The following is a 24,742-nucleotide window of genomic DNA, read 5'->3' as shown; positions in this document are numbered from 1 at the left end:
ACACACACACACACACACATACACACACACACGGGCAGGAAAGAAATGTGAAACTCTTACCTCAGGTTCACCAGCAAAAAGCCAAAAGTGAAGTGGTAGTGGTAGAGTGCCAGCTTTGAGTGAGAAAGGCTACCGGCCAGCACCGAGGCTCTAGTCCAAGTCACAGCACCTACACACACGCACACGCACACAAAAACTCTGTGCATGAAAACGAGCCATGTGATGTCCATGCTCCTCCTGGTGCCCTGTGTGGTTGCTTGAGTTTCTTGTGACTCCATTTCATTTCTAACAAGGACGTGTTTATACCTCAAGCTGGGAAAAAGGTGACGTGGTACTGCTGTGGGCCGACCGTGTATGACGCATCACACATGGGACACGCCAGGTGGGTCTGGTGCCACACGCTTGCTGTGGGAAGATGCTCAGAGTCCTGTGGTCATAGCCTATACTCCACCGTTGCCCCCACCTGCTGTCCCCACGGACGTTAGGCTTTTCCTTTCCTTCCAGCTGGAGTCCTCACCTGCCACGCAGGGTGTGCAGAGTTTCTGTGATGCTCAGACCCAAGTCCAGGTTACTCACACCCACCTCACACTCATGGGTGTGGCTTGCCGAGAGTAGATAGCCTTTATTTATTTTTTTTTTTTTTGTCGGTCGTGGGGCTTGAACTCTGGGCTTGGGCGCTGTCCCTCAGCTCTTCAGCTCAAGGCGAGCGCTCTACCACTTGAGCTACAGCGCCACTTCCGGTTTTCTGGTGGTTTATTGGAGATAGGAGTCTCACGGTCTCTCCTGCCCGGGCTGGCTTTGAACCGCGATCCTCAAATCTCAGCCTCCTGAGTAGCTAGGATTACAGGCGTAAGCCACCAGCGCCCGGCTAGATAGCCTTTAGAACGGACTGTAGAATCCCTTTACTCAAGCTGAATGCTGGTGGCTCATGCCTGTAATCCTAGCTACTTGGGAGGCTGGGATCTGAGGATCATGGTTTGAAGCCAGCCTGGGTAGGAAAGTCTGTGAGACTTTTTTTTTTAAGTCGTGGGGCTTGAACTCTGGGCCTGGGCACTGTCCCTGTGTTCTTCAGCTCAAGACAAGCGCTCTACCGCTTGAGCCACAGCGCTACTTCTGGTTTTCTAGTGGTTTATTAGAGATAAGAGTCTCACGGATGTTCCTGCCTGGGTTGGTTTTGAACCACGATCCTCAGATCTCAGCCTCCTGAGTAGCTAGGATTACAGGCGTGAGCCACTGGCGCCCGGCTCCGTGAGACTTTTTATCTCCAAGTAATGCACAAAATACTGGAAATGGGGATTGGAGGCACTGCTCAGTAGGTAGAAGGCCAGCCAATGAGTAAAGTCCTGGTCTCAGAACAAAAAAACAAGAAAAGAAAGAAAACAAAAGTAGTAGAAACGGAACTGTGGCTCAGGTGGTAGAGTACTAGCTTTGAATGAAAAAACTCACAGACAGTAAGGGCAGGGGTAACAAGTTAGACAGAAATGGAATCACTACCTTTCTTATGTAACTGTAACCCCTCTGACATCTCCTAGATAATAAAATGTTTTTAAAAAAGAGCTTTCCTGACCAGATATGGTTGGGGTAGATGTGCTGCACATTTTTTTCAATTTGGAGTATTTGCACTTACCTAATAAGATGTCTTGGGGTGTGAGTCAAGTCTAAGCACACAATTCATTTGTCTTCTCAATTCTTGATACACATAGCATGAAGACAGTTTTAGGTAATATTTTTGACAATTTTGTGCATGCAGCCAAGTTTCATGGTGAGGCGTTTTCTGCTTGTGGGCGCTTCCTGGTTTGGGGTGCTATTTGTGAGCAGGCGTGCAACTGGCAATGTGTATTTCATTCTGCCGTAGGTCCTACATCTCTTTCGACATCTTGAGAAGAGTGTTGAAGGACTACTTCCATTATGACGTCTTTTACTGCATGAACATCACGGACATTGATGATAAGGTAAGGGGAGCCCCACGCTAATGTTTAAGTACAAGCCTGGCACTGGTGGCTCACACCTGTAAGCACCCCTGTGAGGATCACAGTTCATAGTCAGCCTGGGCAGAAAAGTCCATGAGACACTTACCTACAATTAACAGCCAAAAAGGTGGAAGTGGCTCAAGTGGTAGAGCACCAGCCTTGAGTGAAAAAGCTAAAGGACAGTGCCAAGGCCCTTAGTTCAAGCTCCAGGACTGGAACCACACACAAATTAAAATTAGACAAAAACCATAATAAGCCAGATGCCGGTGGCTTACACCTGTAATCCTAGCTACTCAGGAGGCTGAGATCTGAGGATATCAGTTCAAAGCCAGCCCAGGCAAGAAAGTCCATGAGACTCTTATCTCTAATTAGCTAAAGGGGTGCTGTGGCTCAAAGTGGTAGAATGCTAATCTTGAGCAAAGAGCTCAGGGACAGTGCCCAGGCCTTGAGTTCAAGCCCAATGACCGACCAAAGTAATAATAATAATAATAATAATAATAGATGTAAGTGGAAGAGATAGCATGATAAGAGATAGGCTTTGTGAGTAGTTAAATAAAATGGCCTGAGCTGGCTTCACTATGCCTGCCTTGTCCAAGGTGTCTGAGTTCTGCTGTTCCTAGTTTGTGCGCGTCATGCACACGGGGATAGCGCTCCGGAGCCTGCACACTCCGGAGCCGGGTGGGAGAGGGGCGGTGCTCCGGCGCTCTATGGAGGACGGCTGGCTTCATGTTGCCTCTGGAGCCTGTTCCTTAGCACCAGGTGTCCAGAACTCAGTCCCTCTTGGCAGGTGGCAGGCAGCAGGCAGCATGGGTTCCTTGGTGACAGTGTGGGACCCTCAGTTGACTCAGACTGCCCTGCCCACCTCTGAGCCAAGCCGGGGAGTGCTGGGGGATGGGGAGGACGTGGCTCCCAGCAGTGTGTCTCTGCCTCCACAGATCATCAAGAGGGCCCGGCAGAACCACTTGTTCGAGCGCTATCGGGAGCAGAAGCCTGAGGCCGCCCAGCTGCTGGAGGATGTTCACAGCGCCATGAAGGTGGGCTGCAGGCCGCCCTGGATGCGTGACCTCCGCTCTCTCAGCCTCCTCCTCACCCTTCCTCCCTATCTCTCTTCTTCCTTGTCTCCCTGGCCTCACTCTTTCCCTTCTCTCCCTTTCTTCCTCTCTCCCCAGCTTCCCTCTCTCCCTGTATCCTTCTCTTCCTTCCTCCCTCTCTCCCCTGCCTCTCTCCCCGCCTTCCTCTCTCCCAGCCTCCTTTTCTTCTGGCCTCCCCAGAGTGATGCTTCTGTTGATGGATATTTACCAAGTAGGATTGAGCTGTCTGTGTCAGGGCTGTTGTAGTCTCAGCTGGTATGGCTCTGGCCCTGGCCTGTGAGAAAGTCATCAGGGCAGATATACAGGGACAGGGTGTGGGGCAGGTGGCATTCCTGACACTTCTGGAAATTCCAATCTGTCCTGATGCCACTAGTGCCGCTTGTTCTTGAAGCCGCCTCTGTGCGTCTGTGCAGGTTTCCTGCCCCCACACCCGCCTGCACCTATTCCCAAACACAACACAGGAGCTACCTTCACCATCCCAGGAGTTTTCAGAAGTTAAAGAATCTAGTATTTTCACTTAAAGTAAGGGTTATTATCAGAAAACAGTATGACTAGACACAGTCCTTGTCCTCTTTAATAATAGCAGTTACCCTTAGTGATTACAGTAATAATTACTGGCATGTTTGTGGCATTTCATCTCTGGAAGGAGAGAGGCTTGGATTTACAGCACGCTTGCCTTGGCACTTGACACTCACCAAGTATACACCTTCATTCATTCTGAGAACAGTCCAGAAGTACTCTCATGTCCATTTGGTTTGAGGAAAGCCAAGCCACTGAGCAGGAAGTGCCCTACCTGGCCTCAGGCGGGGAGGGAAGTGTCAGGGTTCCCAGACAGGGAGACGGGGGTCTGGTGACCACTGCCAGCTGCTAGGAGCAGCTCGGGCATCGTACCCTTGGGCGGTGGGAACACATCTGTTCTGCCTTTGGTCAGCTGGGGCAGCCCAGAGCCTGCGCGGTGTGTAACCGCTTTCATATCCTCCCTTACAGCCGTTCTCAGTAAAGCTAAGCGAAACCACCGATCCTGACAAGAGGCAGATGCTGGAGCGCACTCTGCAGGCCGCTACACTGGCCGCAGAGCCACTCGAGCAAGCGGTGCACTCCAGCCTGGCCGGAGAGGAAGTGGACCGCCGCACGGAGGTGAGCTCCCCGCTCACACATGCAGCCGGAACACTGCACACTAGTCCATCTTCACTCAGTGTTTGATGCCCTGGGCCTGTGGTCAGCTTCCTGGTGCCACTGGAGAGGGACTCAGGGTCCTTGTGAATCCTGTCCATCCTGCATCTGCCTGGAAGGCAGCAGAATGGCCTCCACGGGCCCTCTCAGTCAGGGCTCAGTGTAGAGCAGCCCTGGGTACCTGGGGCGGTGGAGCGCGGAGCATCAGTCTGTTGGAGAAAGGTCTCTTTCTGACAAAAGGTGTGCCCTGCTTTGTGCCCCTGCACCTTGAATACACAGGAGGGCCTCTGTTCATCCTGCCGCCGCCCCCTGCTGGTCACCCACAAACTCCACAGAAGGGAAGCACAGGAAGCACTGCAGGAATTAGTTTTTGGGTTTTTTTGGGGGGGTCCCATCGTGGGGCCTGAACTCTGGGCCTGGGCGCTGTCCCTCAGCTCTTCAGCTCAAGGCTAGCGCTCTACCATTTGAGCCACAACGTCACTTCCGGCTTTTTTCTTTTTGCTTATGTGGTGCTGAGGAATGGAACCCAGGGCCTCATGCATGCAAGGCAAGCGCTCTACCCACTGAGCCATCTTGCCAGCCCTGCACTGCAGGAATTAGATACATTATCCAGACATCCCTCATCTCTGCCCGCCCAGCTGTCCCCTAGCTCACTCTGTCCCCTGGCCTCACCTGCTGCTCTACCATTTGCTGGCCTTTTCTTTTTTTGGGGTTGTTTTTTTTTGGGGGGTCCGGTCATGGGGCCTTAACTCTGGGCCTGGGCGCTGTCCCTCAGCTCTTCAGCTCAAGGCTAGCACTCTACCACTTGAGCCACAGTGCCACTTCCAGCTTTTTTTTCTTTTTGCTTATGTGGTGCTGAGGAATCGAACCCAGGGCCTCATGCATGCAAGGCAAGCGCTCTACCACTGAGCCACCTTCCCAGCCCCTTGTTGGCCTTTTCTTTTGGGTTTTTGGTCTTCTGTTCCCACACAGCAGATTGCTTGGTTATGCCTGTGTCTGAGCTTTGTGGGGACAGGTCCTTGGGCATGGTGTTCACGCTGAGTGCTTGAACTCTCTTTGTGTTTGTCTGTTTTATGCCAGTCCTGGGGATTGACTCTGGGCTTGGACACTGTCCTTTAGCTTTTTTGCTCGACTGGTACTCTACCACACTTGAGCCACAGCTCTACTTCCAGCTTTTTTTTTTTTTTAATGCTGGTTAATTGAAGATAAGAGACCCATGGACTTTTCTGCCCTGGCTATCTTTGAACTGGGATCCTCAGATCTCAGCCTCTTGAGTAACAAAAAAGCTAAAGGAGAGGGCCATAGCCCTGAGTTCAAGTCTCAGTACTAGCATAGAAACAAAATCAAGCCAACAGGAAGAAAGCAAGGCCAGCCTCCCATCTGAGGTGAATGCAGTTGGGACATTCACCCGATGGTGGGAAGTGATGTCTCCATGGGTCATGTGAGATGTTTGGATTCAGGGCAGGTCTCTTGAGCACTAGCCATCTTGGTGAAACCTACTCCATGTGTGGCATCCTCTTTCTCGTTCTCTAGGTGTTGCTGGAAGAGGCAAAGGATTTGCTTTCAGACTGGTTGGACTCTGCAGGCGGCAGTTCCGTGACTGACAATTCTATTTTCTCCAAGCTGCCCAAGTTCTGGGAAGGGGAGTTCCACAAAGACATGGAGGCCCTGAATGTAAGTGCCTCTCATTGTCTTGTCCTTATTTAGCAGTGAGGGACCCAGTCCCCAGATTCCTGTTGGGTAAAACCAGAAGAATGTGTGCCCCAACATACTCGTTTGCCAGCTCAATCAAGCAGCTAAGTGATCCTTGAACTTGACCCCTGTCACCTGTCACCCTGCCACCCACAGGTTCTCCCTCCTGACGTCCTGACCCGAGTCAGTGAGTACGTGCCAGAAATTGTGAACTTTGTCCAGAGGATTGTGGACAATGGTTATGGGTAAGCAAAGGCCTCATAGCCTTCCGGTGTGTTGGGGGAACACAGCTCCCCAACTCCAAGTCCAGGTCCAGAAGGCAGAGCTCACGCTCCGGGCTTCCTGCAGGCTGGGCTCGCAGCATCTCAGGCTCAGTGTTCTGCACTGGCTTCTAGTCCTATGAACAAACTGGGGATTATAAAGTGTGGGGGAATGGCTTTGTTGGAAGCAGGTGGCACACACATGTAATCTTACTACTCAGGAAGCTGACATTTGAGGACCATGGTTCAAAGCCAGCCAGTTGGACAGACAACTCCAAGAGACTTTTTTCCCCAACTCCCCAAAGCCAGAAGTAGAACCTTGGAGCAAATAATAATAATAATAACAATAACAAAAAGCTCAGGGACATTACCCAGGCCCTGAGTTTAAACCCTAGGACCAGCACTAAACAGGTAGGGAGGTAGTTAGGTAGATAGCTAACTAGATACAGTAAAAAAAAAAAAAAAAAAAGCCCTTAGGTTTTTCATCTCCAATAGTTGTTTTTTCATTGCCATAGCTGCTTAACCAAGAAAAGCCATCATGTTGCTGGAGGCAGGAAGCACCAGGGAGAAGGGCTTCCTGGCCATATCCCGCTCTTATCTCCTTAGCCCAGCTATGCCCCAGCTGGGCTAAGGAGCCCGTGTCTGGCTGACCAGCCTTGTAGACAGCACACCTTGGTACCACAGGGAAGATCCGGCCGAGCCTGCTCAGAATCTAGGCCAGAGCAGCATGATGCTGAACATGCACACTGCACGGCCTGAGGAGACGGCACCCCACTCACACTATGTGTATGCATCCTGCTGGGCACCACACTGAGCTCATGCCTGCGATCCCTGCTACTCAGGAATCTGAGAGCTGAGGATCCCGGTCTGAAGCCAGCCTGGCAGATAAATAAGACTTAACTCCCATTAACCACCCAAAAGCTGGAAGTAGAGCTGTGGCTCAAGTGATAGAGTTCCAGCCTTGAGCAAAAAAAGCAAGGAACAATGTTCAGGCCCTGAGTTCAAGCCTCAGCACTCGTAGGTATACACGCACCTACTCATCCTCCGCACACCCCAGCATGCACCCTGTTGCTTGGCTGTGGTTTTAGTGCACAGATTACTGCACCCTGGCTCCTGTGCAGCTGTCCAGCTGCAGGAAACATCCCTAGCATCTTTACAACTGGTGTCTTAAGGACCCAGAGATGAAGGCGCAGCTGAAACCAGGCATCTGGAAAGCACTTGGCACCTCCTCTGCCAGCAGGGCCACCCTGTGAGCCCCTGGGGAGCCCTGCGCTGGTGCTGGGTGAGCTGCACAGATTGGACGAGGTCAGCCTGCAGCAGCACCATCCTCCCCCTGGGCAGCCGGACACAGCGGCCTGCCTGACGGGCAGAGGCAGGGCCAGACCCAGGGTGGGGAAGGCAGTCGTAGCCATGGCAGGGCCACTGGAGGTGGGGTGCACACTCAGCAGAAGACAAGCCACACAGGCCTTGGTCCTCACCAGCCCACAGAAGGCAGGCAGGGTCTGTATGGCACCTGCTAAGACAGTGAGGAGGCGGCCTCCAAGCTGATGGCCTTGTCCCCGTGCAGCGTACGATGCCCTGAACAGCCGCCTGGGGTGCGGGAAGGTCAAGGTGCAGCAGTCCTCAGTTCTACTCAGTTCTAGTCCCTCCCCCCCCCGCAGCCTGTGACTCTCACTGTGATGTGGAGAGTCTGCATGTTCAATTCTCATCCCCTTGTTTCTCAGGTATGTCTCAAATGGGTCTGTCTACTTTGACACGGTTAAGTTTGCATCCAGTGAGAAACACTCCTACGGAAAGCTGGTGCCTGAAGCTGTTGGGGACCAGAGAGCTCTTCAGGAAGGGGAAGGTAAGACTGGAAGGGAGCAGGCTTGCTTGCTTGCTCAGCTTTGGGCTGTTGCCCTGCACCCCACCTGAACCGTGGTCACGGGGTGTCCCTGCCTAGCTCTGGGGTTCACTGAAGAGTACCTAGGCATTTTCCATATAGAACCATGGAGAACTGGGTGCCAGTGGTTCACGCCTGTAATCTTAGCTGCTCAGAAGGCTGAGCTGTGAGGATTGTGGTTCAAAGCCAACTTGGTAGACAAAACTGAAACTGTTCAGTAAAGAAAAAAACCGAAAAGCAGCGCCTTGAATAACAAAAGCGAAGGCGACAACACCCTGGCCTAGAATTCCAGCCCGGCACTTACACTGAAAACAAGATAAATGCAGGCCTCTGAGATAGGAAAAATAAAAAGCTAAAAGCTAGCTGGTTCTCCACAAAGATGAGTAAAGCAGAACTGTGGCTGGAAGGGCAGACACTGCACGCACGTGCACGCGTGACAGCAATTGAAGTCCTCAGTGGATGGTGCTGCAGGCCCATTGTGGACACCCGCGCAGCCCAGGAAAGGTGGGCAGAGCCCGCCATCCTCTCACCCCATCCGTCCTGTTTCTTGGGCTTGGCTTACCTCTGTGTTCCACCTGGCACTTGGTATTTTTCTGTCTGCCAAGTCTCCTTAAAGGGAGACCTCCATCACAGGCCTCTGAGAGCAGTGTCAAACCACTTGGAGCTGGTGGCATCTGCCTGTGTGTGTTGTTTGGGTTGAAGGGCACAGAGCGGCCCTTGGGGACATCCAGGTGAACTTGAAAACAGATAAAATAGGCTGAGATGTGCTAGAGGCACACAGGGAAGGGGACAGCCCTCGACGAGGTCCACATCCCCCCGCACTGGGCAGAGCTGCATGTCCCAGGAAGGTCTGTGAGGGGAAGTGGAGGACAAGAGGCCCCGTGGCTGCATGGCTTGGTCCTGCTTCCCACCGCGAGTGTCAGCAGTAGAGACCTGGAAGAGAGAACAGACAGCTCTTGACCCGTGCAGATTTACTCAGGTAGAAAAGGAGAAAGAAAGTCACCAGGAAGATAAGCTTCCTTTATGCCCCAAAGTCCCCATGTGGGTGTCCAAGACACGACAGATTTGGAGCAGCAGGTTACTGAAAGTATCCCGAGATGGAATGTGGAAGAGGGCTGGGACGGCCCAGCACACTTACAACACACAGAACTGTAAGTGGGTAGGGTACCGTGTTCTGCTGCGGTTCCCAGAGTACACTGCGAAACGTGGTTCATACCTGTAACCCTAGCTACTCAGCAGGTAGAAATCAGGAGGATTATAGTTTGAGGCCAAACTGAACAAAAAGAATGAAGACAGGAGGGAGGGACTGGGAGAGAGTGAAGGAAGGGAAGACACTGTATGAAAGGAAATGGGGGCTGGGAAGGTGGCTTAGTGGTAGAGTGCCTGCCTCACGCATGAGGCCCTGGGTTCAATTCTTCAGCATCACATAAGCAGAAAAAGTCAGAAGTTGCGCTGTGGCTCAAGTGGTAGAGCACTAGCCTTGAGCTGAAGAGCTGAGTCAGGACAGTGCCCAGGCCTAGAGTTCAAGCCCTACAATCGATGAAATGAAGGAAGGAAGGAAATGTACAATGTACTTATTACCAGATTCGTGTAATTGCATATCACCTTTGTAACAGTAAAGGAAATATTTTTTTTTTAAGTTAGGAAGGGAAGCAGAGGAAAATAAAGGACATTGTCCAAAAAACGTATACATCTGCCTTATGGTAGCCCCTCTGTACAACACACTCACTAATAGTAATAAAACAAAAAAAAGTTAATGACAACTTGTTTAAATAGGGATACAGGTGGACCCATTGCAACAATGAGATGTACAAGATGTTATGTCGAAAAATGAACTTTACAACTTTGGGGGGGGGCGAGGGGAGGTGCCGGGGAGAATGGGAAGGGATGGGAAGGGGAAACAAAGGAGGAGGTAACAATGCTTAATAAGAAATGTACTCATTACCTTGCCCATGTAATTGTAACCCCTCTGTACTGTATTTTCACACAAAAAAAGTTAATGAGACCCTATCTCAACCAAAAGGCCTGGCATAGTAGAATACACTTGTCATTCCAGCTACTTGGGAGGAAGCATGGATAGGAGGTGGTAGGAGGATCATGAGTCCAGGCTGGCCCCTGCAAAACTGTGAAACTTAGAAAATGAAAGCAAAGAGAGTCGGGGGTGTGGCTCATGCGGTAGAGCGCTTGCTCACCATGTGCAAGGCCCTGAGTTAAAACTGCGAAAGGAAAATAATCATCAAATGCAGATATTCAGGGGTCACCATGTTCATAATTCAAAAGCCTAGGCATATGTTTTCTGTGGAGTGACAGGGGGCTAAAAGAGGAGCCCTGGAGCTACGCTGTGCTGTGCTTGGGGTCTCACTGGTAGGTAGCTGGCGGTGGGGGGGGGGGTAGGGATCAGGGAGAGAGAGAACCAGGTAGAGTCTCTCCTGGGTGTCTGATTTGTATTTGAAGGGATTGTCATTCACTTGCAAACCCTCATATCAGAATGTTCACGGTAGTCTGTTCTGGGCTGAAAGTTTGTCACTCTGCCACCCTCCAGCGTTTCCTCCCTGTGCAGATTCCCTTCTTGCCATCTCTCCTTGCCTGAAGCTTGTCTCCGTCCCAGGATTTGCCCTAGGCCTAGTGAGCAGCTCCTGGGGAGGACCTGAGAGCCAGCCCCACCCTTGGGGTCCAGGCTAGAGGCTCTAGGACGAAGCCTTGGCTGTAGCTGCCCACCTGACTCCCTGCTCCCCTGTGGAGTGGGGCTGACTTGCAGGTCCTTAGGGTCCATAGCTGCGGTCCATGGGTCTGTCTGTGCCAAGGTGCTGTCTCTGAGACTCTAACTACCCTGCATCCTGTGCGCCTCATGGCAGCCCCCTGGCCCCACCCCTGCTGCAAGGCTCACTTGGCCCCATGCCTGCAGCGGGGTTCCGGGGCTTTCCCCCCCACTGTGTTCAGCCTCTCACCTCTTCTCACACCTGTTGTGACTCGAGGGACAGGGTCACCCCCTTGCTTCCACCCCTCAGGAAGTGGCCCGCACGTCTCCCAGGGCCCAAGGCAGACAGCCATGCAGGCCCCACTGGAGCCAGGGTCCACCAAGCCATGCTCCGCATCACTGGGTGCCATGCCTTGTGGCTTTGGTGCAGAACAAACGTGGCCTGTTTCTGGAAGCATCAGGGGCCACGGCTGCAGCCTAGGGAAGCAGGGTGAGAGGCATGTGGCCAAGCCCAGGGTCTGCCCACACCCTGGCATGTCCTAAATCAAGACACCATGCTGGTCACAGCCAACTTGAGACTGTCTGAGCCAGATTAGTAACCTAGCGACAAGGATCAGCCGGGTACCCCGATGGCCTTGAAGTGAAGTGCCGGGCATTCCTGTGGGTGCCTGCCGGCTGCTGACTGACCCCACCTCCCTCCCTCCCCGTCCCCAGGAGACCTGAGCATCTCTGCAGACCGCCTGGGCGAGAAGCGCTCTCCCAACGACTTTGCCCTGTGGAAGGCCTCCAAGCCCGGGGAGCCGTCCTGGCCATGCCCCTGGGGACAGGTGAGGGGGCATTACTGGGGAAAGGTGGTAGAACAGGAAGCTGGCATAGGTAGGCCTGCCCCCCAGAGGCAGCTCTGTGTGTGAGGGGCAGCTGCTGGGCCAGCACGGGGCTTCCCGGCCTGGGATGCGCTCCGCCTCCCGCTGAGCCACTTCCTGGGACCCTTTTTTCCTGTCTGTAAGTTGGGGGGAGGGGCATAGTTAGATTTGACCACTTGGGAGGCCTCTCGATGGTATGCTGTTCCTTTGGGTGTTCCTAGCCCCCAGGCCACATGGCCCTGTCTGGAAGATGAGACCTGCGGGAAGGTGGAGCCATCTGTCTCTGGTGGGTGCTGGAGCTCTGGGATGATGCCCACACAGCCAAGCTGTGGCTTACACCAGTCTTCAGCTTTCTCCATGAGCCCACGCCAGTGAGCGTCGGGGGCAGTCCTGGGTCAGGGAGGGGGGTGGCCAGCCAACACGGCCCCTTCTCTCTGCAGGGCCGTCCGGGATGGCACATCGAGTGCTCAGCCATGGCCGGCACGCTCCTGGGCGCCTCGATGGACATTCATGGAGGAGGGTTCGACCTCCGCTTCCCCCACCACGACAACGAGCTGGCCCAGTCAGAGGTAGGTAGAGCAGCCGCGTCCTGCTAGGCGGAGAGTGCGCGGTGTCCTTCCTGCTGGGCTGTTGGCAAGGCCCTCTTTGAAGCCTCTCTTAGTAGCCTCAAGGTGTGTGGGAGTTGGGGCCCTAGGCCTCTGGTCTGATTTCCATGTGATAGCCTAACCTTGACTCACAGGCTCAGGTTCAAACCCGTTGTGTTACCTGACGGCAGGTAACCCAGCGTGGTCCATAGGGGAGGTGGCATCTACCACGTGGATGGTGTGAGATGACACAGGCCAGGCGACGGCATCCGGTGTCCAGCACCCTCGGCAGGCAAGGCCCCAGGCCATGTGGCCGAGCCTTTCCTGTCTCTTTGCACGTAGGCCTACTTTGAAAACGACTGCTGGGTCAGGTATTTCCTACATACTGGCCACTTGACGATTGCAGGCTGCAAGATGTCAAAGTCACTAAAAAACTTCATCACCATTAAAGACGCCTTGAAGAAGCACTCGGGTAAGCTGGCCTTCTCCCGAGATACCTGCGTGCGCGTGACCACAGGTCGGGGGAGCGGAGGCTGCTCAGGGAATAAGTGTCACCCTGTGTGTTCACTCCCAGCACGACAGTTGCGGCTGGCGTTCCTCATGCACTCGTGGAAAGACACACTAGATTATTCGAGCAATACCATGGAGTCTGCGCTCCAGTATGAGAAGTTCCTGAACGTAAGTTCCCAGCTCCTGCCAAGACTGTGGGTTCTGTGGTCGCTCTGTTCTTCTGACTGAGGCCCAGGGACATGTAGAATCCTGTCAGGGCCGGGGGTGGTGGGGGGCTAGTGAATTCAGCCACTTCTTGAAACATCCAGGAGTTTGCAGAGTTGATGGAGACTGAGTTCACATGTGGTAGCGTGTCATTCTGACCTGGGATTACTACCAATGAGTGCCTTTTGGGCTCCAACACTTCTGCCCCAACAACAGAAAGGTTATATTGTGTGCCTTTGTTGTGATTTGTCAAGTCTTGTCAAAAGAAAAATCTGAAGCTGGGCATCGATGGCTTATATCTGTAATTTTAGCTACTCAGGAGGCTGAGATCTGAAGATTGCAATTTGAAGCTAGCCCAGTCAGGAAAGTCCCCAAGACTCCTTATCTCCAATTACCTACCAGAAAACCAGCAGTGACACTGTGACTTAACGCGATAGAACACTAGCTTTGAGCAAAAAAGCTCAGGGACAGCGCTCAGGCACAGCGCCCAGGAGCTGACTTTAAGCACCATAACTGATGAAAAGAAAAAGAAAAAAGTAAAATCTGGAGAGCCAGTGCTAGTGGCTCATGCCTGTAACCCCAGCTACTCAGGAGCCTGAGATTAACAATCACAGTTGAAAGCCAGCCTGGGCAGAAAAGTCTGCGAGACTCTTAATCTCCAGTTCACCACCAAAAAGCTAGAAGTAGGGCTGTGGCTCAAGTGGTAGGGTGCCAGCCCTGAGTGAAAAAGCTAAAGGATAGCACCCAGGCCCCGAGTTCAAGCCCTAGTACTTGTACACACATACAAATTTCATTAGGAAAATGTCAGAAACTTCTAGATGGGAAAGTTGCCTAGATGCTCATGAGTGATTTTTTTCTGACTCCAGGAGTTTTTCCTAAATGTGAAAGATGTGCTTCGCGCTCCTGTTGATATCACTGGCCAGTTTGAAAAGTGGGAAGAGGAGGAAGCGGAGCTGAATAAGATGTGAGGGGCAGCCTAGTGCTGGGTCTGCCATGTGCACGTGACGTGAGAGCATGTGTGGGCCAAGGCGTCCTGGGGGCAGGGAGCTGTGGGCCTGTCACTGGGGACACTGTGGAGTCATCTCTGACCGCTCCTGTCCCCTCCTCCTCCTGGCTCAGCTTCTACGACAAAAAGACAGCCGTCCATGAGGCCCTCTGTGACAATGTGGACACTCGCACCGTGCTGGAAGAGATGCGCGCCTTGGTCAGTCAGTGCAACCTGTACATGGCGGCCCGCAAGGCGGCCCGGAGGAGGCCCAACCGGGCTCTGCTGGGGAACATCGCCCTGTACCTCACCCACATGCTCAAGGTGAGCAGGCCCCCAGACATGGGCACCAGTCTTAGCTCCACTCCCCCCAAACCCCCCCCCCCCCCCCCCCCCCGCCCTTTCCTGTGGACTGGATTAGAGTGTAGGTGTTGGGCCAGAGGCATTGCTCGGCCCTTAGTTTCTCTCTGCTCCCATCTTGGAGTTTGCAGAGCCAAGCCGGTGGCAAGGCCTTGACTTTGGCTGCACCACCGTGTCAGGAGGCAGTGCTGCCAGGCCAGCTGGACCCCCGGCTGCCTGCCCGCCCTGCCCTCTGCCTCGGTGCTGGCTACCAATGGCCTCAGGCTGGAAAAGTGCCAGAGCTGCAGCCAAGCTCCGACTCACCCCAGATGGATGAGGTCACGTGGGATGGGTCCAGGGCTCTGCCCTTTCTGTCCCTTCAGTAGTCAGTCCTGGAGACCTCCCTGGAGGGGCTGCCCCTGCCCCCACAGACAGCAGAGCACTGGGTTGGCTGTAGGCCGTGGGCGATGCTGTACCTGTTAAGTCTGTCTGGTTCTTTCCTTAGATCTTTGGGGCTATAGAAGAGGAAAGCTCCTTGGGCTTCCCTGTGGGCGAGTCTGGCACCCGTGTAAATGTGAGTAGAACAGTCCGGGGCCCAAGGGTCCCCTCCATGCTGGACCTGGGGTTTGCTGCAGCTGCCCTCCGGCCCCACCCAGTGTGCATGTCTTAGAGCCCCTACCCCTCCCACTGTCGAAGCCCTCCGGAGTCTCACCTTCCTCTGCCGACACTTTGGACACAGCCTGGATGAGGTTCCGTCCTCACCGCCTTCTAGGCTGAGCCGGGTCGAGTCTCCTCTGTGACTGAGAGTGTAGGCAGAGAAGGGACTGGAAGGCCGTCCTCGGGCCATGGCCCAGGGGCACCTTGTCACCCTGCCCGGCTGCTCTAAGCCAGGTCTGGGCTCTGGATGGGGCAGTTGCCCCCCAGCCAAGCAGCATCAGGAGACCTCACTTGTGGGTTCTGGCACAGGCCCAGCTGTCCCTGCCTCCCTTAGCACACCAGAGTCCACAGAACTCACACCCAGAGCCCACACACATCCTCCGGTGCGCTTTAAGCCCGCTGCAGATGTTTATAGTTCCTAATACGCCGCAAGTGCTGTGCAAGTGCTGTATCGAATGACAAGGAAAACCCCGCTGAGTGGTTTCGGGGCAGATGTAACTTGCTCCCCCTCCCCACCAGGTGTGTGGCCAAGCGGCCAGCCTGGATGTGAGCGGACACTAACAGTGTCCACTCGGTGTTTTGCCACAGGCTGTAAGCCCACACTGCTGAGGAGGGCTCTCCACTGTTGGCCTCTGCCCACAAGGCTGGGCAGAAACCAATGCCCAGCCTAGCATTGGTGGCTCACGCCTGTAACCCTAGCTACTCAGGAGGCTGAGATCTGAGGGCCAGGGTTCAAAGCCAGCATAGGCAGAAAAGCTTGTGAGACTCTTTAGAATGTAGAGGTGTGGCTCAAATGGTAGAGCACTAGCCTTGAGTGAAAACGCCAAGTGAGTGTGTGAGGCTGTGAGTTCAAGCCCTGACACACAAAAAACAATGCAACAACAAGAAAAAATGATGTCAAGCCAGTGCTGGTGGCTCACACCTGTAATCCTAGCTACTCAGGAGGCTGAGATTTGAGAATCACAGTTCAAAGCCAGCCTGGGCAGCAAAGTCCATAAGACTCTCATCTCCAATGAACTACCAGAAAACCGGAAGTGCCATGGCTCAAGTGGTAGAACCCTCACCTTGAGCTGAAGAGCTCAAGGACAGCACCCAGGCCCAGAGTTCAAACCCCACAACCGATTAAAAAAAAAAAAAAAAAGATGTCAGACCACGCTCGGCTTTGACACGGACCCAGTGTCCACCACACAGCCTGAGGCCCCCCCCCCAACCCCCCTGAGCTGGAAGACGGGAGGCAACCATGGTGAAGAGCCGTCTGCATAGAGGTTGGAAACCCACCCAGAACAGGCCTGCTTGTCTTCAGTTGGTCTCCCTTGCATCGCTTGTGTTGTGACTGCTGCACACATGTCAGCTGTGTTCCTCTACAAGGAGGAGGAAGAGGAGGAGGATGACGACTAAGACTGCTCCTCTGAGACTTGTGTCTCTCCCCCTCCTTCCCAGGAGAATGCTCAACAGCTTGGTAGAAAGGGGATATAAATATTTAAGTGTAACAGCTGCTGTTGTAATAGAAACAAGAGCTCAGTCAGTACAACATAAAAAGGCAACAACACCTTGAAGGCTGCCTCTCACCATGAGCAGAGTGAGGAACCCCTGTGGGGGAGGGTGGGGTTGAGAGGACAGATGCACCCTCAAGAATCGCCCTGGTAGGGGCAGCCCTGTCAAGGCCCTGCCCAAGCCTTGGCAGTGTCAGAGCTGCTGTTGTGTTTTCTTTTTTTCTTTTCCTTCCTTCCTTCCTTCCTTCCTTCCTTCCTTCCTTCCTTCCTTTCCTTCGTCGGTTGTGGGGCTTGAACTCTGGGCTTGGACGCTGTCTCTGCGCTCTTCAGCTTAAGGCAAGCGCTCTACCGCTTGAGCCACAGAGCCACTTCCAGTTTTCTGGTGGTTTTTATTGGAGATAAGAGTCTCACGGACTTTCCTGCCTGGGCTGGCTTTGAACCTGGATCCTTAGATCTCAGCCTCCTGAGTAGCTAGGATGACAGGTGTGAGCCACCGGTGCCCAGCTGGCTGTTGTGTTTTCTAGAGCCACCTTTGCTTTTGAAAAGATATTGCTATTTTATTTTATTTTTGCCTGTTTTGGGGCTTGAACTCAGCATTTTCTCTCTGTCTCTCTGTCTCTGTCTCTGTCTTTCTCTCTCTCAGCTTCTTTGCTAGCACTCTACCATAGCTTCACTTTTGGCTTTTTGTTGTTGTTGTTGATTAATTGAAGAAAGAGTCTCACAGACTTTCCTGCACAGGCTGGCTTTGAACCAGGATCCTCATATCTTAGCCTTCCACGTAAGGTTACAGGCATGAGCCACTAGTGCAGAACATGTTGCTGTTGTGTGGTGTGTACATACGCACACACATGCACTGGTACTGGGGGTTTGAACTTAGCCTTTTACCACCTGAACACCCCTCTTCTTTTGGCTTTCGGTGGTTAATTAGAGATGAGTCTCACAGACCAAACAATACTAAGGTAATGGTTTCATCAAAAACCCCAACCAAAATACACCTATTTTAAAGACAACTGCTTCTGAACTTGAGTAAAGGACATAACCATCAACAGTCCTGTATCCATGAGCCCTTTGAAGTTGACTCAGTGGAAATGAGCAGCCAGCGGTGTGCCTGCATGATGAGCCTGCTAGGCACCAGGGCTGAGCAGCCTGCGTCCCACTGCTCGCCGGGTGTGAAGCCCCTGGGCTGACTTCCAAGTCTGAAGTTCTGCAGGAGGATGTGAGGGTGGACTGGCTGTGGCCCTGTCACCCCATGGATCTCAGGGTGAGCCAGGCTGATCTGGCTGGCGTGGAGGTGTCCCCTTCCTCCATGGTGCTTTTCCTGTGTCCCTCCTCAAGTTGTGCTCAGGGGAAGAACTGACTCTCCCCAACACAGCGGGTCATTCTCTGTTAAAGGTACATGAATATACCATGCATTCTGCAAAAAGAACCTACAGACCTGTGCTGGTGGCTCACATCTGAAATCCAAGCTCCTCAAGAGGCTGAGAGCTGAGGATTAGCTTGAGAGATGTGTATCACACCAGCAGCGGGCAGAATGAGTACCAGTACAGGTCACTTGCATACCTTGTGTGCACTGTGGGTCAGGAGCAAGGCCACCAACTCTGGGGTACTGCCCCTGCCCTCTGATGGCCTGCTGGACAGTTAGGTGTTCAGTTATAAATACAGTGTCTGCTCTTGTGACCCAAACCCATTCTTTCTGCAGCTCGAGTCCACAGTCATGCCCTACCTGCAGGTCTTGTCGGAATTCAGAGAAGGTGTGCGAAAGATTGCCCGGGAGAAAAAAGGTGAGGTTCTATTGTTCTGGGAGCAGAGTAGAGTATAGCTGGACTGGTTGGTGCCATGCTCCGCCCATCACCCTGCTCAGGTGGCACACACATTTCAGGCTGGGTTTTGTTTGCTTATATTATTGGTCAGGGGGCTTGAACTCAGGGCCTAGGTGCTATCCCTGAGCTCTTTTGCTCAAGGCTAGCACTCTACCACTTTGAGCCACAGTGCCACTTCGGGTTTTCTGGTGGAATTGGAGATAAATCTCATGGACTTTCCTGTCTAGACTGGCATTGAACCACGATCTCAGATCTAAGCCTCCTGAATAGCTAGGATTACAGGAATGAGCCAGTGGTGCTCAGCATGTTTCAGGCTGTTTTTTTTTTTTGGCCAATTGTGGGGCCTGAACTCGGCCTGGCCGCCGTCCCTCAGCTCTTCAGCTCAAGGCTATCACTCTACCACTTGAGCCACAGCACCACTTCCGGCCTTTTCTGCTTATGTGGTGCTGAGGAATCGAACCTAGGGCCTCATGCACGCAAGGCAAACTCTCTACCACTGAGCCACCTTCCCAGCCCTCAGGCTGTTTTTGAGAGCCTTCTTGGATGAACCTCTGTATCCCACCAGCCAGTTCAGGTGACCACAGAAGTGCTCAGCCAGAAGTGCTCAGGGTGAGAGGTTAGATTGACAAAGGCGAGTGGGGGCTGGGCCTGTTGGCAGGCAGGTGGAAACCCAGCACTTCCGGGGGCCTCACTTAGCCACCCCTCCACCTGTTGGCATTTTGAGGTGTATGGGGTTTAGGATCTGGAAAATGCCAGATCTATATCTTTCATGTACTTGTTTTGTATTGTTCCTTCCTGGGCCTTGAACTTGGTGTGGCTGCTGTCCCTTAGCTTTTTCCCTCAAGGCAGGTGCTGTACTATTTGAATCATGACTTTACTTCTGCCTTTTTGCTGGTTAATTGGAGATAAGAGTCTCATGGTCTTTTTTTTTTGGGGGGGTCTGGTTGTGGGGCCTGAACTCTGGGCCTGGGCGCTGTCCCTCAGCTCTTCAGCTCAAGGCTGGCGCTCTACCACTTGAGCCACAGCACCACTTCCGGATTTTTTGTTTTTGCTTATGTGGTGCTGAGGAATTGAACCCAGGGCCTCATGCATTGCAAGGCAAGCTCTCTACCACTGAGCCACCTTCCCAGCCCCTCTCATGGTCTTTTCTGCCCACCCTGGCTGGCTTCAAACCATGATCCTCAGATCTCAGCCTCCTGAGCAGTTGAGATTACAGGCATCCCTGACTGGCACCTGGCTACCTTTCCTGATTTTGCCCAGTTCTTAAAAACTTGCCAGACATGGCAGCAAGCAGCTTGAGGCAGTTCTGTGGCCTCTTGCTCCGAGCACCTCTGCCCTAAGGCCCACTGGGCACGGGGTGCTAGGCCCAGGCCGGCTGCTTTCCTCCAGACTTCACACGTGGTTGGCATTGCTGGGAGCATGGGGACACTGGGCCAGGGCAGTGCTGCCCCCCAAGAGGCTGGTGAAAGTTGTACCTGGAACCCACGCAGATGCAGGTGTGCAGGGCTAGTAGTGGGGTCCAGCAGAACATGGCCCAAGCAGGTCAGCAGGCAGTGCCCAGAACAGGCAGAGCATCCCGGGAAGAAGTTGCAGTCTCAAGATACATAATTGCCTGGCCCAGTGGAATTCAAAGGGGATGGACGAATACAAGGAGCAATGGAAGGCGGCTTTGAGTCTATTCTGGGGCCCAGATAGCAGAGCAAGAGGCAGGAGACATGCTCAGACCCATACAGAACCTAAGCTCAGCGTTCTTCAGAGTTGGGGTCAAAGTGAAAACAACGGTATAGGAGAGTCACAGCTGAACGGGCTCTGCGGCTGCCTCAGTTTCTCCATGGAGAGGGGCCTGGGCCCAACCTGTAATGAATGAGTAGGAATGGGCATGGCCTCTGTGTGACTGGATTTGAAACTCTTTTTATTTCTGCTACTGCTGGGGCTTAAACTCAGGGCCTGGGTGCTGTCCCTGAGCCTTTTCATTCAAGGCTGGCAACTACCACTTGAACCACCGCACCACTTCCAGCTACAGAACCGAGGGGCAGACACCTTCCCCAGCACTGGAGAAGGTGCAGGTCTAACCCTTTGCTTTGCCCACAGTCCCTGAGGTTCTGCAGCTCAGCGATGCCCTGCGGGACCACGTTCTGCCTGAGCTTGGGGTGCGGTTTGAAGACCACGAAGGTGAGTGAGGAGGGCCTGAGCCCATGGCTCACACTGACGGCACGCCCAGGAGCTGGGTGAGAGCTGGGATGGGAGGGGCGCTGGAAGGGGACATAGGACCGCATGAGTCTGCGCACTCTAGGGCTCCAGCCCAGCATTGCAGAAGGTGGCTTAGAGGTTACACTCATTACAGGTGACCTGCTTGTCTGCCCTGGGGCCTCAGGGTCCCCTGCCCAGTTTTCTGCGAACCTCTGGCTGCCTTTGCTTTTGTGCTCAATTAGGGACATGACTTGGTCCTGTGACTGTCACCTGCTTTCAGACTCGTTGGAGCTAGGAACTGAAGCCAGGGCCTCACACTTGCTAGGCAAGTGCTCTACTGCTCAAGCCATGTCTCCCTGTCTTCTTTTTTTTTTTCCCCTGGTCTGTTTTGTTGGGTTAGAGCCTCTTGATATCTTTGTTGGGCTGGCATTGGCCTCCAACTAATCCTCCTGCCTCCACCTCCCAAGTAGCTACAATTACAGGCATGTACCACCACTCCTGACTTCAGTGGTTTATTTGTAAATCCTTAGCTAATATGTTGAATTCTGTGACTTCTAACAGGCAGGGCTTCCTACTGCACAACACAATGGGAATATTTCACTGTTGTCTGTAACAGGGTTTGGTTTTGGTTTAGCTTTTCTGCCTGCTGGAGATGGAACCTAGGGCCTTGTGTTTGTGAAGCCACTATTCGCTACTAAGCTCTGCCTCACCCTAAGCTCTGTGTGTGTGTGTGTGTGTGTGTGTGTGTGTGTGCGCGCGTGTGTGCGCGCGTGTGCGCACGCATGCACTGTTTCTTAGCATTTTCCCTCAAAGCTAGTGCTCTACTACTTGAGCCACAGCTATGTGTGTGTGTGTGTGTGTGTGTGTGTGTGTGTCTGGGCACTGTTTCTTAGCTTTTTCCCTCAAAGCTAGTGCTCTACCACTTGAGCCACAGCTCTACTCCCAGCTTTTGGGTGGTAATTAGTGATAAGTCTCATGGACTTTCCTACCTGGATTGGCTTCAAACTATGATCCTCAGACCTAAGCCTCCTGATTAGCTAGGATTACAGGCATCAGCCACCGGTACCCGGCTTGACCCTGAGTTTTAGTTCTTGCTGTGGTGTGCACGTGACACTGGCTTGGCTTACACAAGCCAGAAGGCAGGCCCCAGCTTTCTGGGTGGCGTGCCTAGGAACCTTGGGTGGTGTCCCGGAGGGCTGGGCTGGGGCTGTGGGATGGGTGCCCAGGCCCCATCACTGATGGACTGCTTTTCAGGACTGCCAACGGTGGTGAAATTGGTGGACAGAGACACCTTACTGAAAGAGAGGGAAGAAAAGAAAAGGGTTAGTAACATTGCAGAAACACCATTGGGATGCCTTGGTTAAAATCCCAGCCCTTGTCTGTGTCTCTGTGTCAGAAGGAAAAGTTGGCTAGGTGGGTAACTGTTTGGCAATTTGGTAACCAAACAAGGAGAATGTGTGATGTGTTGCTTTGTTTATTGAGACAAGATAATGCTGTGGAGCCCAAGCTGTCCTCCAAGTTAGGCCCCTTTGCCCCCACATCCTGAGTGCTGGGATTATAGGTGTTCATCACCATGCCTGGCAGAGAATATGTTGTCTCATGAGGGAGCTGAGGGACCTGTTTGTAAAACCTCCTCCCCCAGCTGAAGTAAAACTATTCACTTAGCAAACTGCTGGTGCCACCTGGCAACAGCCCGAGCACCATGGGGTCCGGCACCTCCAGTGGTCCCTCTTCTTCTGTCCATCACTCCCCCATACATCTCTCTCTTCCATACTCCTTTGCCTGGGCCTCCACCCTAGTGTTCAGGGAGGATCTCTCCATTTAAGGACTTGGGGTATGTACCAGGAAAATGAACAAGGCCAAATATATGTGTTGTTAGAGCCAGGTATGGTAGTGCATACCTGTAATGCCAGCACTCAGGAGGCTGAGGCAGGAAGATTGCAAGTTCCGGTTGGAACTTGAAGTAGCAAGACCTGGGGAGGGGGGTGCACATAGTCATAACTATGGGGCACCCTGGGGACTCAGGTGCCAGCAGTGGAGGTGCCCACGCTTCCTGGGCCGCTCTGGGAGCTATAGAGCGGCACGAGGGAAGGTGGATACCAGCTGGGAGCACTGGCAGGCCAGCAGCCCTCTGAGAGCCCAGAGCGAGGACTGCTAGAGCTAACGTTCAGGGAGACTGGTGAGCATTGCAGAGAGCTGGCTTCATGCTTCTTGCTCTCCCAGGTTGAAGAGGAGAAGAGGAGGAAGAAGGAGGAGGCCGCCCGGAAAAAGCAGGAGCAAGAAGTACACACGTTTGCTTCTTTCTTTCTTTCTTTCTTTTTTTTTTTTTTTTTTTTGGTCATGGGGCCTGAACTCTGGGCCTGGGGCTGTCCCTCAGCTTTTCAGCTCAAGGCTAGTGTTCTACCACTTGAGCCACAGCACCACTTCCAGATTTTTCTGCTTATGTGGTGCTGAGGAATCGAACCCAGGGCCTCATGCATGCAAGGCAAGCACTCTACCACTGAGCCACCTTCCCAGCCCATGTTTGCTTATTTCTTTGTGGTGTGGTGGGCCCCCCTCTAGCTTAGTGAGGCACCCTGAGGACCCTCCCATAGGGAGATCTGCTGTGTCCCCCTCCACCCTTTTCACCGGCTGCCCTGAGCCAGCAGAGACATGGCTAAGGGGAGACTGGGCTTGGGGAGTGTCAGGGAGTAGTCCTCTCCTTCATGTCCTCATCCATTGCTTGCTGCCAGTCCAGCTGAGCCCTTCGGAGCAGGGTGGGGGCTGAGGGCAGGAGTGGGTGTGGGGGTGATGGTGTGGGGCTCCCTGGTGGCTCCAGGTCCTGATGCTGTGTTTTGGGTTCCAGGCGGCAAAGCTGAGTAAGATGAAGATTCCACCCAGTGAGCTGTTCCTGTCTGAACTCGACAAATACTCCAAGTTCGATGAAAGCGTAAGGGCTCTGCCGCCGGCCTCACCAGGCTCGCCGGGCTGGGGGAGCGGGGAGGGCGGTTGTAGGCCAGCAGGTTTTCTAGTTTGAGATTGTGAGGACGACAGGGACAGTTTCTGTGTAGATCCAAGGCCTCCCACCCGGGGTGCTGAGTGCTGAGTACCTCCTGACAGCTGGCTCTTCTGGACAGGGTTGAGCCAGTGCTGCCTCTGCCTGCGACGGGCTGAGCGCCAGCCCCACACACTGGGGGGGCGTGGCCTGGCTGAGGTGAAGGTGATAGAAAGTGGGATCCCTGAGCTCTGCAGGCTGCTCCCCACGGCTCTGCCTGCTCCCCACGGCTGTGCCTCGGGACCTTTAGGCCCCATTGCTGGTCTGCACATGCCTTCCAGCTGGCCACCTCAGAACTGAGCAGTGGTAGCCCCGGTGTGCACAGCGCCCCTCACCCAGTCTGGCTGTCTCTTTCCCTTTTTGTGTCTGTGTGCATGTGCCAGTACTAGGGCTGGAGTTCAAGGCCTGGGTGCTGTCCCTGATTTTTTCCTCTCACAGCTGGTGCTCTACCACTGGAGCCACAGCCTTTTTCATTGGTGATGAGAGTCTTATGGGCTTTCCTACCTAGACCGGCTTTGAACTGCGATCCTCATATCTCAGCCTCCTGAGCAGCTAGGATTGTAGTCAGGAGCCATCAGCGCCCCACTGGAGCCACCGCTGCCAAATCAGGACACTGGTTGCTGAGCAGGGGTGGTGATGAGCCACCCACAAGTGGGGACGTGGCCACATGGGGGACCAGCGCATGGAGGCCACGGGGGGAGGGCAGGCGGAGGGGTCTGAGGTACTGGTGCTGTTGTTGCAGGGTCTGCCCACACATGACGTAGAAGGCAAGGAGCTGAGCAAGGGGCAGGCCAAGAAGCTGAAGAAGCTGCTGGAAACCCAGGAGAAGCTCCACAAAGAGTACCTGCAAATGGTTCAGAATGGGAGCCTGCAGTGAGGCCCCTGGCTGCCTGGACTGGCGCTGCTGGACTGACGGGCCTCTGCCTGGCGGCGGGGCCTGTGCTCCGCTCACGGCTCGTTGTCCTCAGACCTTTCTAAGAATTGTGGTCATGCAGGTGCGTGTCCGTGGTGGATCTGAGACCTCAACAATAAATCCTCTAATCCCGAGGCTTGTGCTGCCCTCTCCACAACACCCTGCCCACTCAGCACTTGGGAGCCCAGCCTGGGGCCGCTAGGTCAGCACGCTGGTCAATGGAGCCCCTTCAGCCGGCCGCGGCCCGCCTAATCTCTGCTGTGTGGGCGCATCGGAGGCATTTGAGTAGAACAAAGGCCGGCTCAGCTTGGCGGCCTCAGACAAAGACCGTGCAGTCTGCCCGGCTCTGATGGGCACATGCTGTGGGGTTTCCTAGAAACTGGT

The 24,742-nt window shown here is 53.7% G+C and overlaps 1 protein-coding gene across 1 annotated transcript in view; it reads left to right on the top strand.

The window, feature by feature from the left end:
- Cars (cysteinyl-tRNA synthetase) overlaps positions 1 to 24,473 on the top strand; it is a 39,240-nt gene extending 14,767 nt beyond the window's left edge. The window contains exons 3-22 of the mRNA XM_013021223.1: positions 294 to 382; positions 1,856 to 1,952; positions 2,906 to 3,004; positions 4,049 to 4,198; positions 5,768 to 5,908; positions 6,083 to 6,171; positions 7,911 to 8,032; positions 11,481 to 11,593; positions 12,070 to 12,198; positions 12,556 to 12,685; positions 12,788 to 12,891; positions 13,794 to 13,891; positions 14,047 to 14,236; positions 14,757 to 14,825; positions 18,101 to 18,182; positions 20,313 to 20,393; positions 21,666 to 21,733; positions 22,635 to 22,694; positions 23,257 to 23,340; positions 24,188 to 24,473. Of these exons, the coding sequence (XP_012876677.1) occupies positions 294 to 382; positions 1,856 to 1,952; positions 2,906 to 3,004; positions 4,049 to 4,198; positions 5,768 to 5,908; positions 6,083 to 6,171; positions 7,911 to 8,032; positions 11,481 to 11,593; positions 12,070 to 12,198; positions 12,556 to 12,685; positions 12,788 to 12,891; positions 13,794 to 13,891; positions 14,047 to 14,236; positions 14,757 to 14,825; positions 18,101 to 18,182; positions 20,313 to 20,393; positions 21,666 to 21,733; positions 22,635 to 22,694; positions 23,257 to 23,340; positions 24,188 to 24,322 (2,130 nt within the window). The 3' untranslated portion in view covers positions 24,323 to 24,473. The remainder of the gene's footprint in view (positions 1 to 293; positions 383 to 1,855; positions 1,953 to 2,905; positions 3,005 to 4,048; positions 4,199 to 5,767; positions 5,909 to 6,082; positions 6,172 to 7,910; positions 8,033 to 11,480; positions 11,594 to 12,069; positions 12,199 to 12,555; positions 12,686 to 12,787; positions 12,892 to 13,793; positions 13,892 to 14,046; positions 14,237 to 14,756; positions 14,826 to 18,100; positions 18,183 to 20,312; positions 20,394 to 21,665; positions 21,734 to 22,634; positions 22,695 to 23,256; positions 23,341 to 24,187) is intronic.
- The last annotated feature ends 269 nt before the right edge of the window (positions 24,474 to 24,742 follow it).

Source organism: Dipodomys ordii, unplaced genomic scaffold (assembly GCF_000151885.1).
Source record: "Dipodomys ordii isolate 6190 unplaced genomic scaffold, Dord_2.0 Scaffold54, whole genome shotgun sequence".
Lineage (NCBI taxonomy): Eukaryota > Metazoa > Chordata > Mammalia > Rodentia > Heteromyidae > Dipodomys > Dipodomys ordii.
Note: the sequence above shows the minus strand (reverse complement) of the source record. Positions and strands in the feature narration are given on the sequence as shown.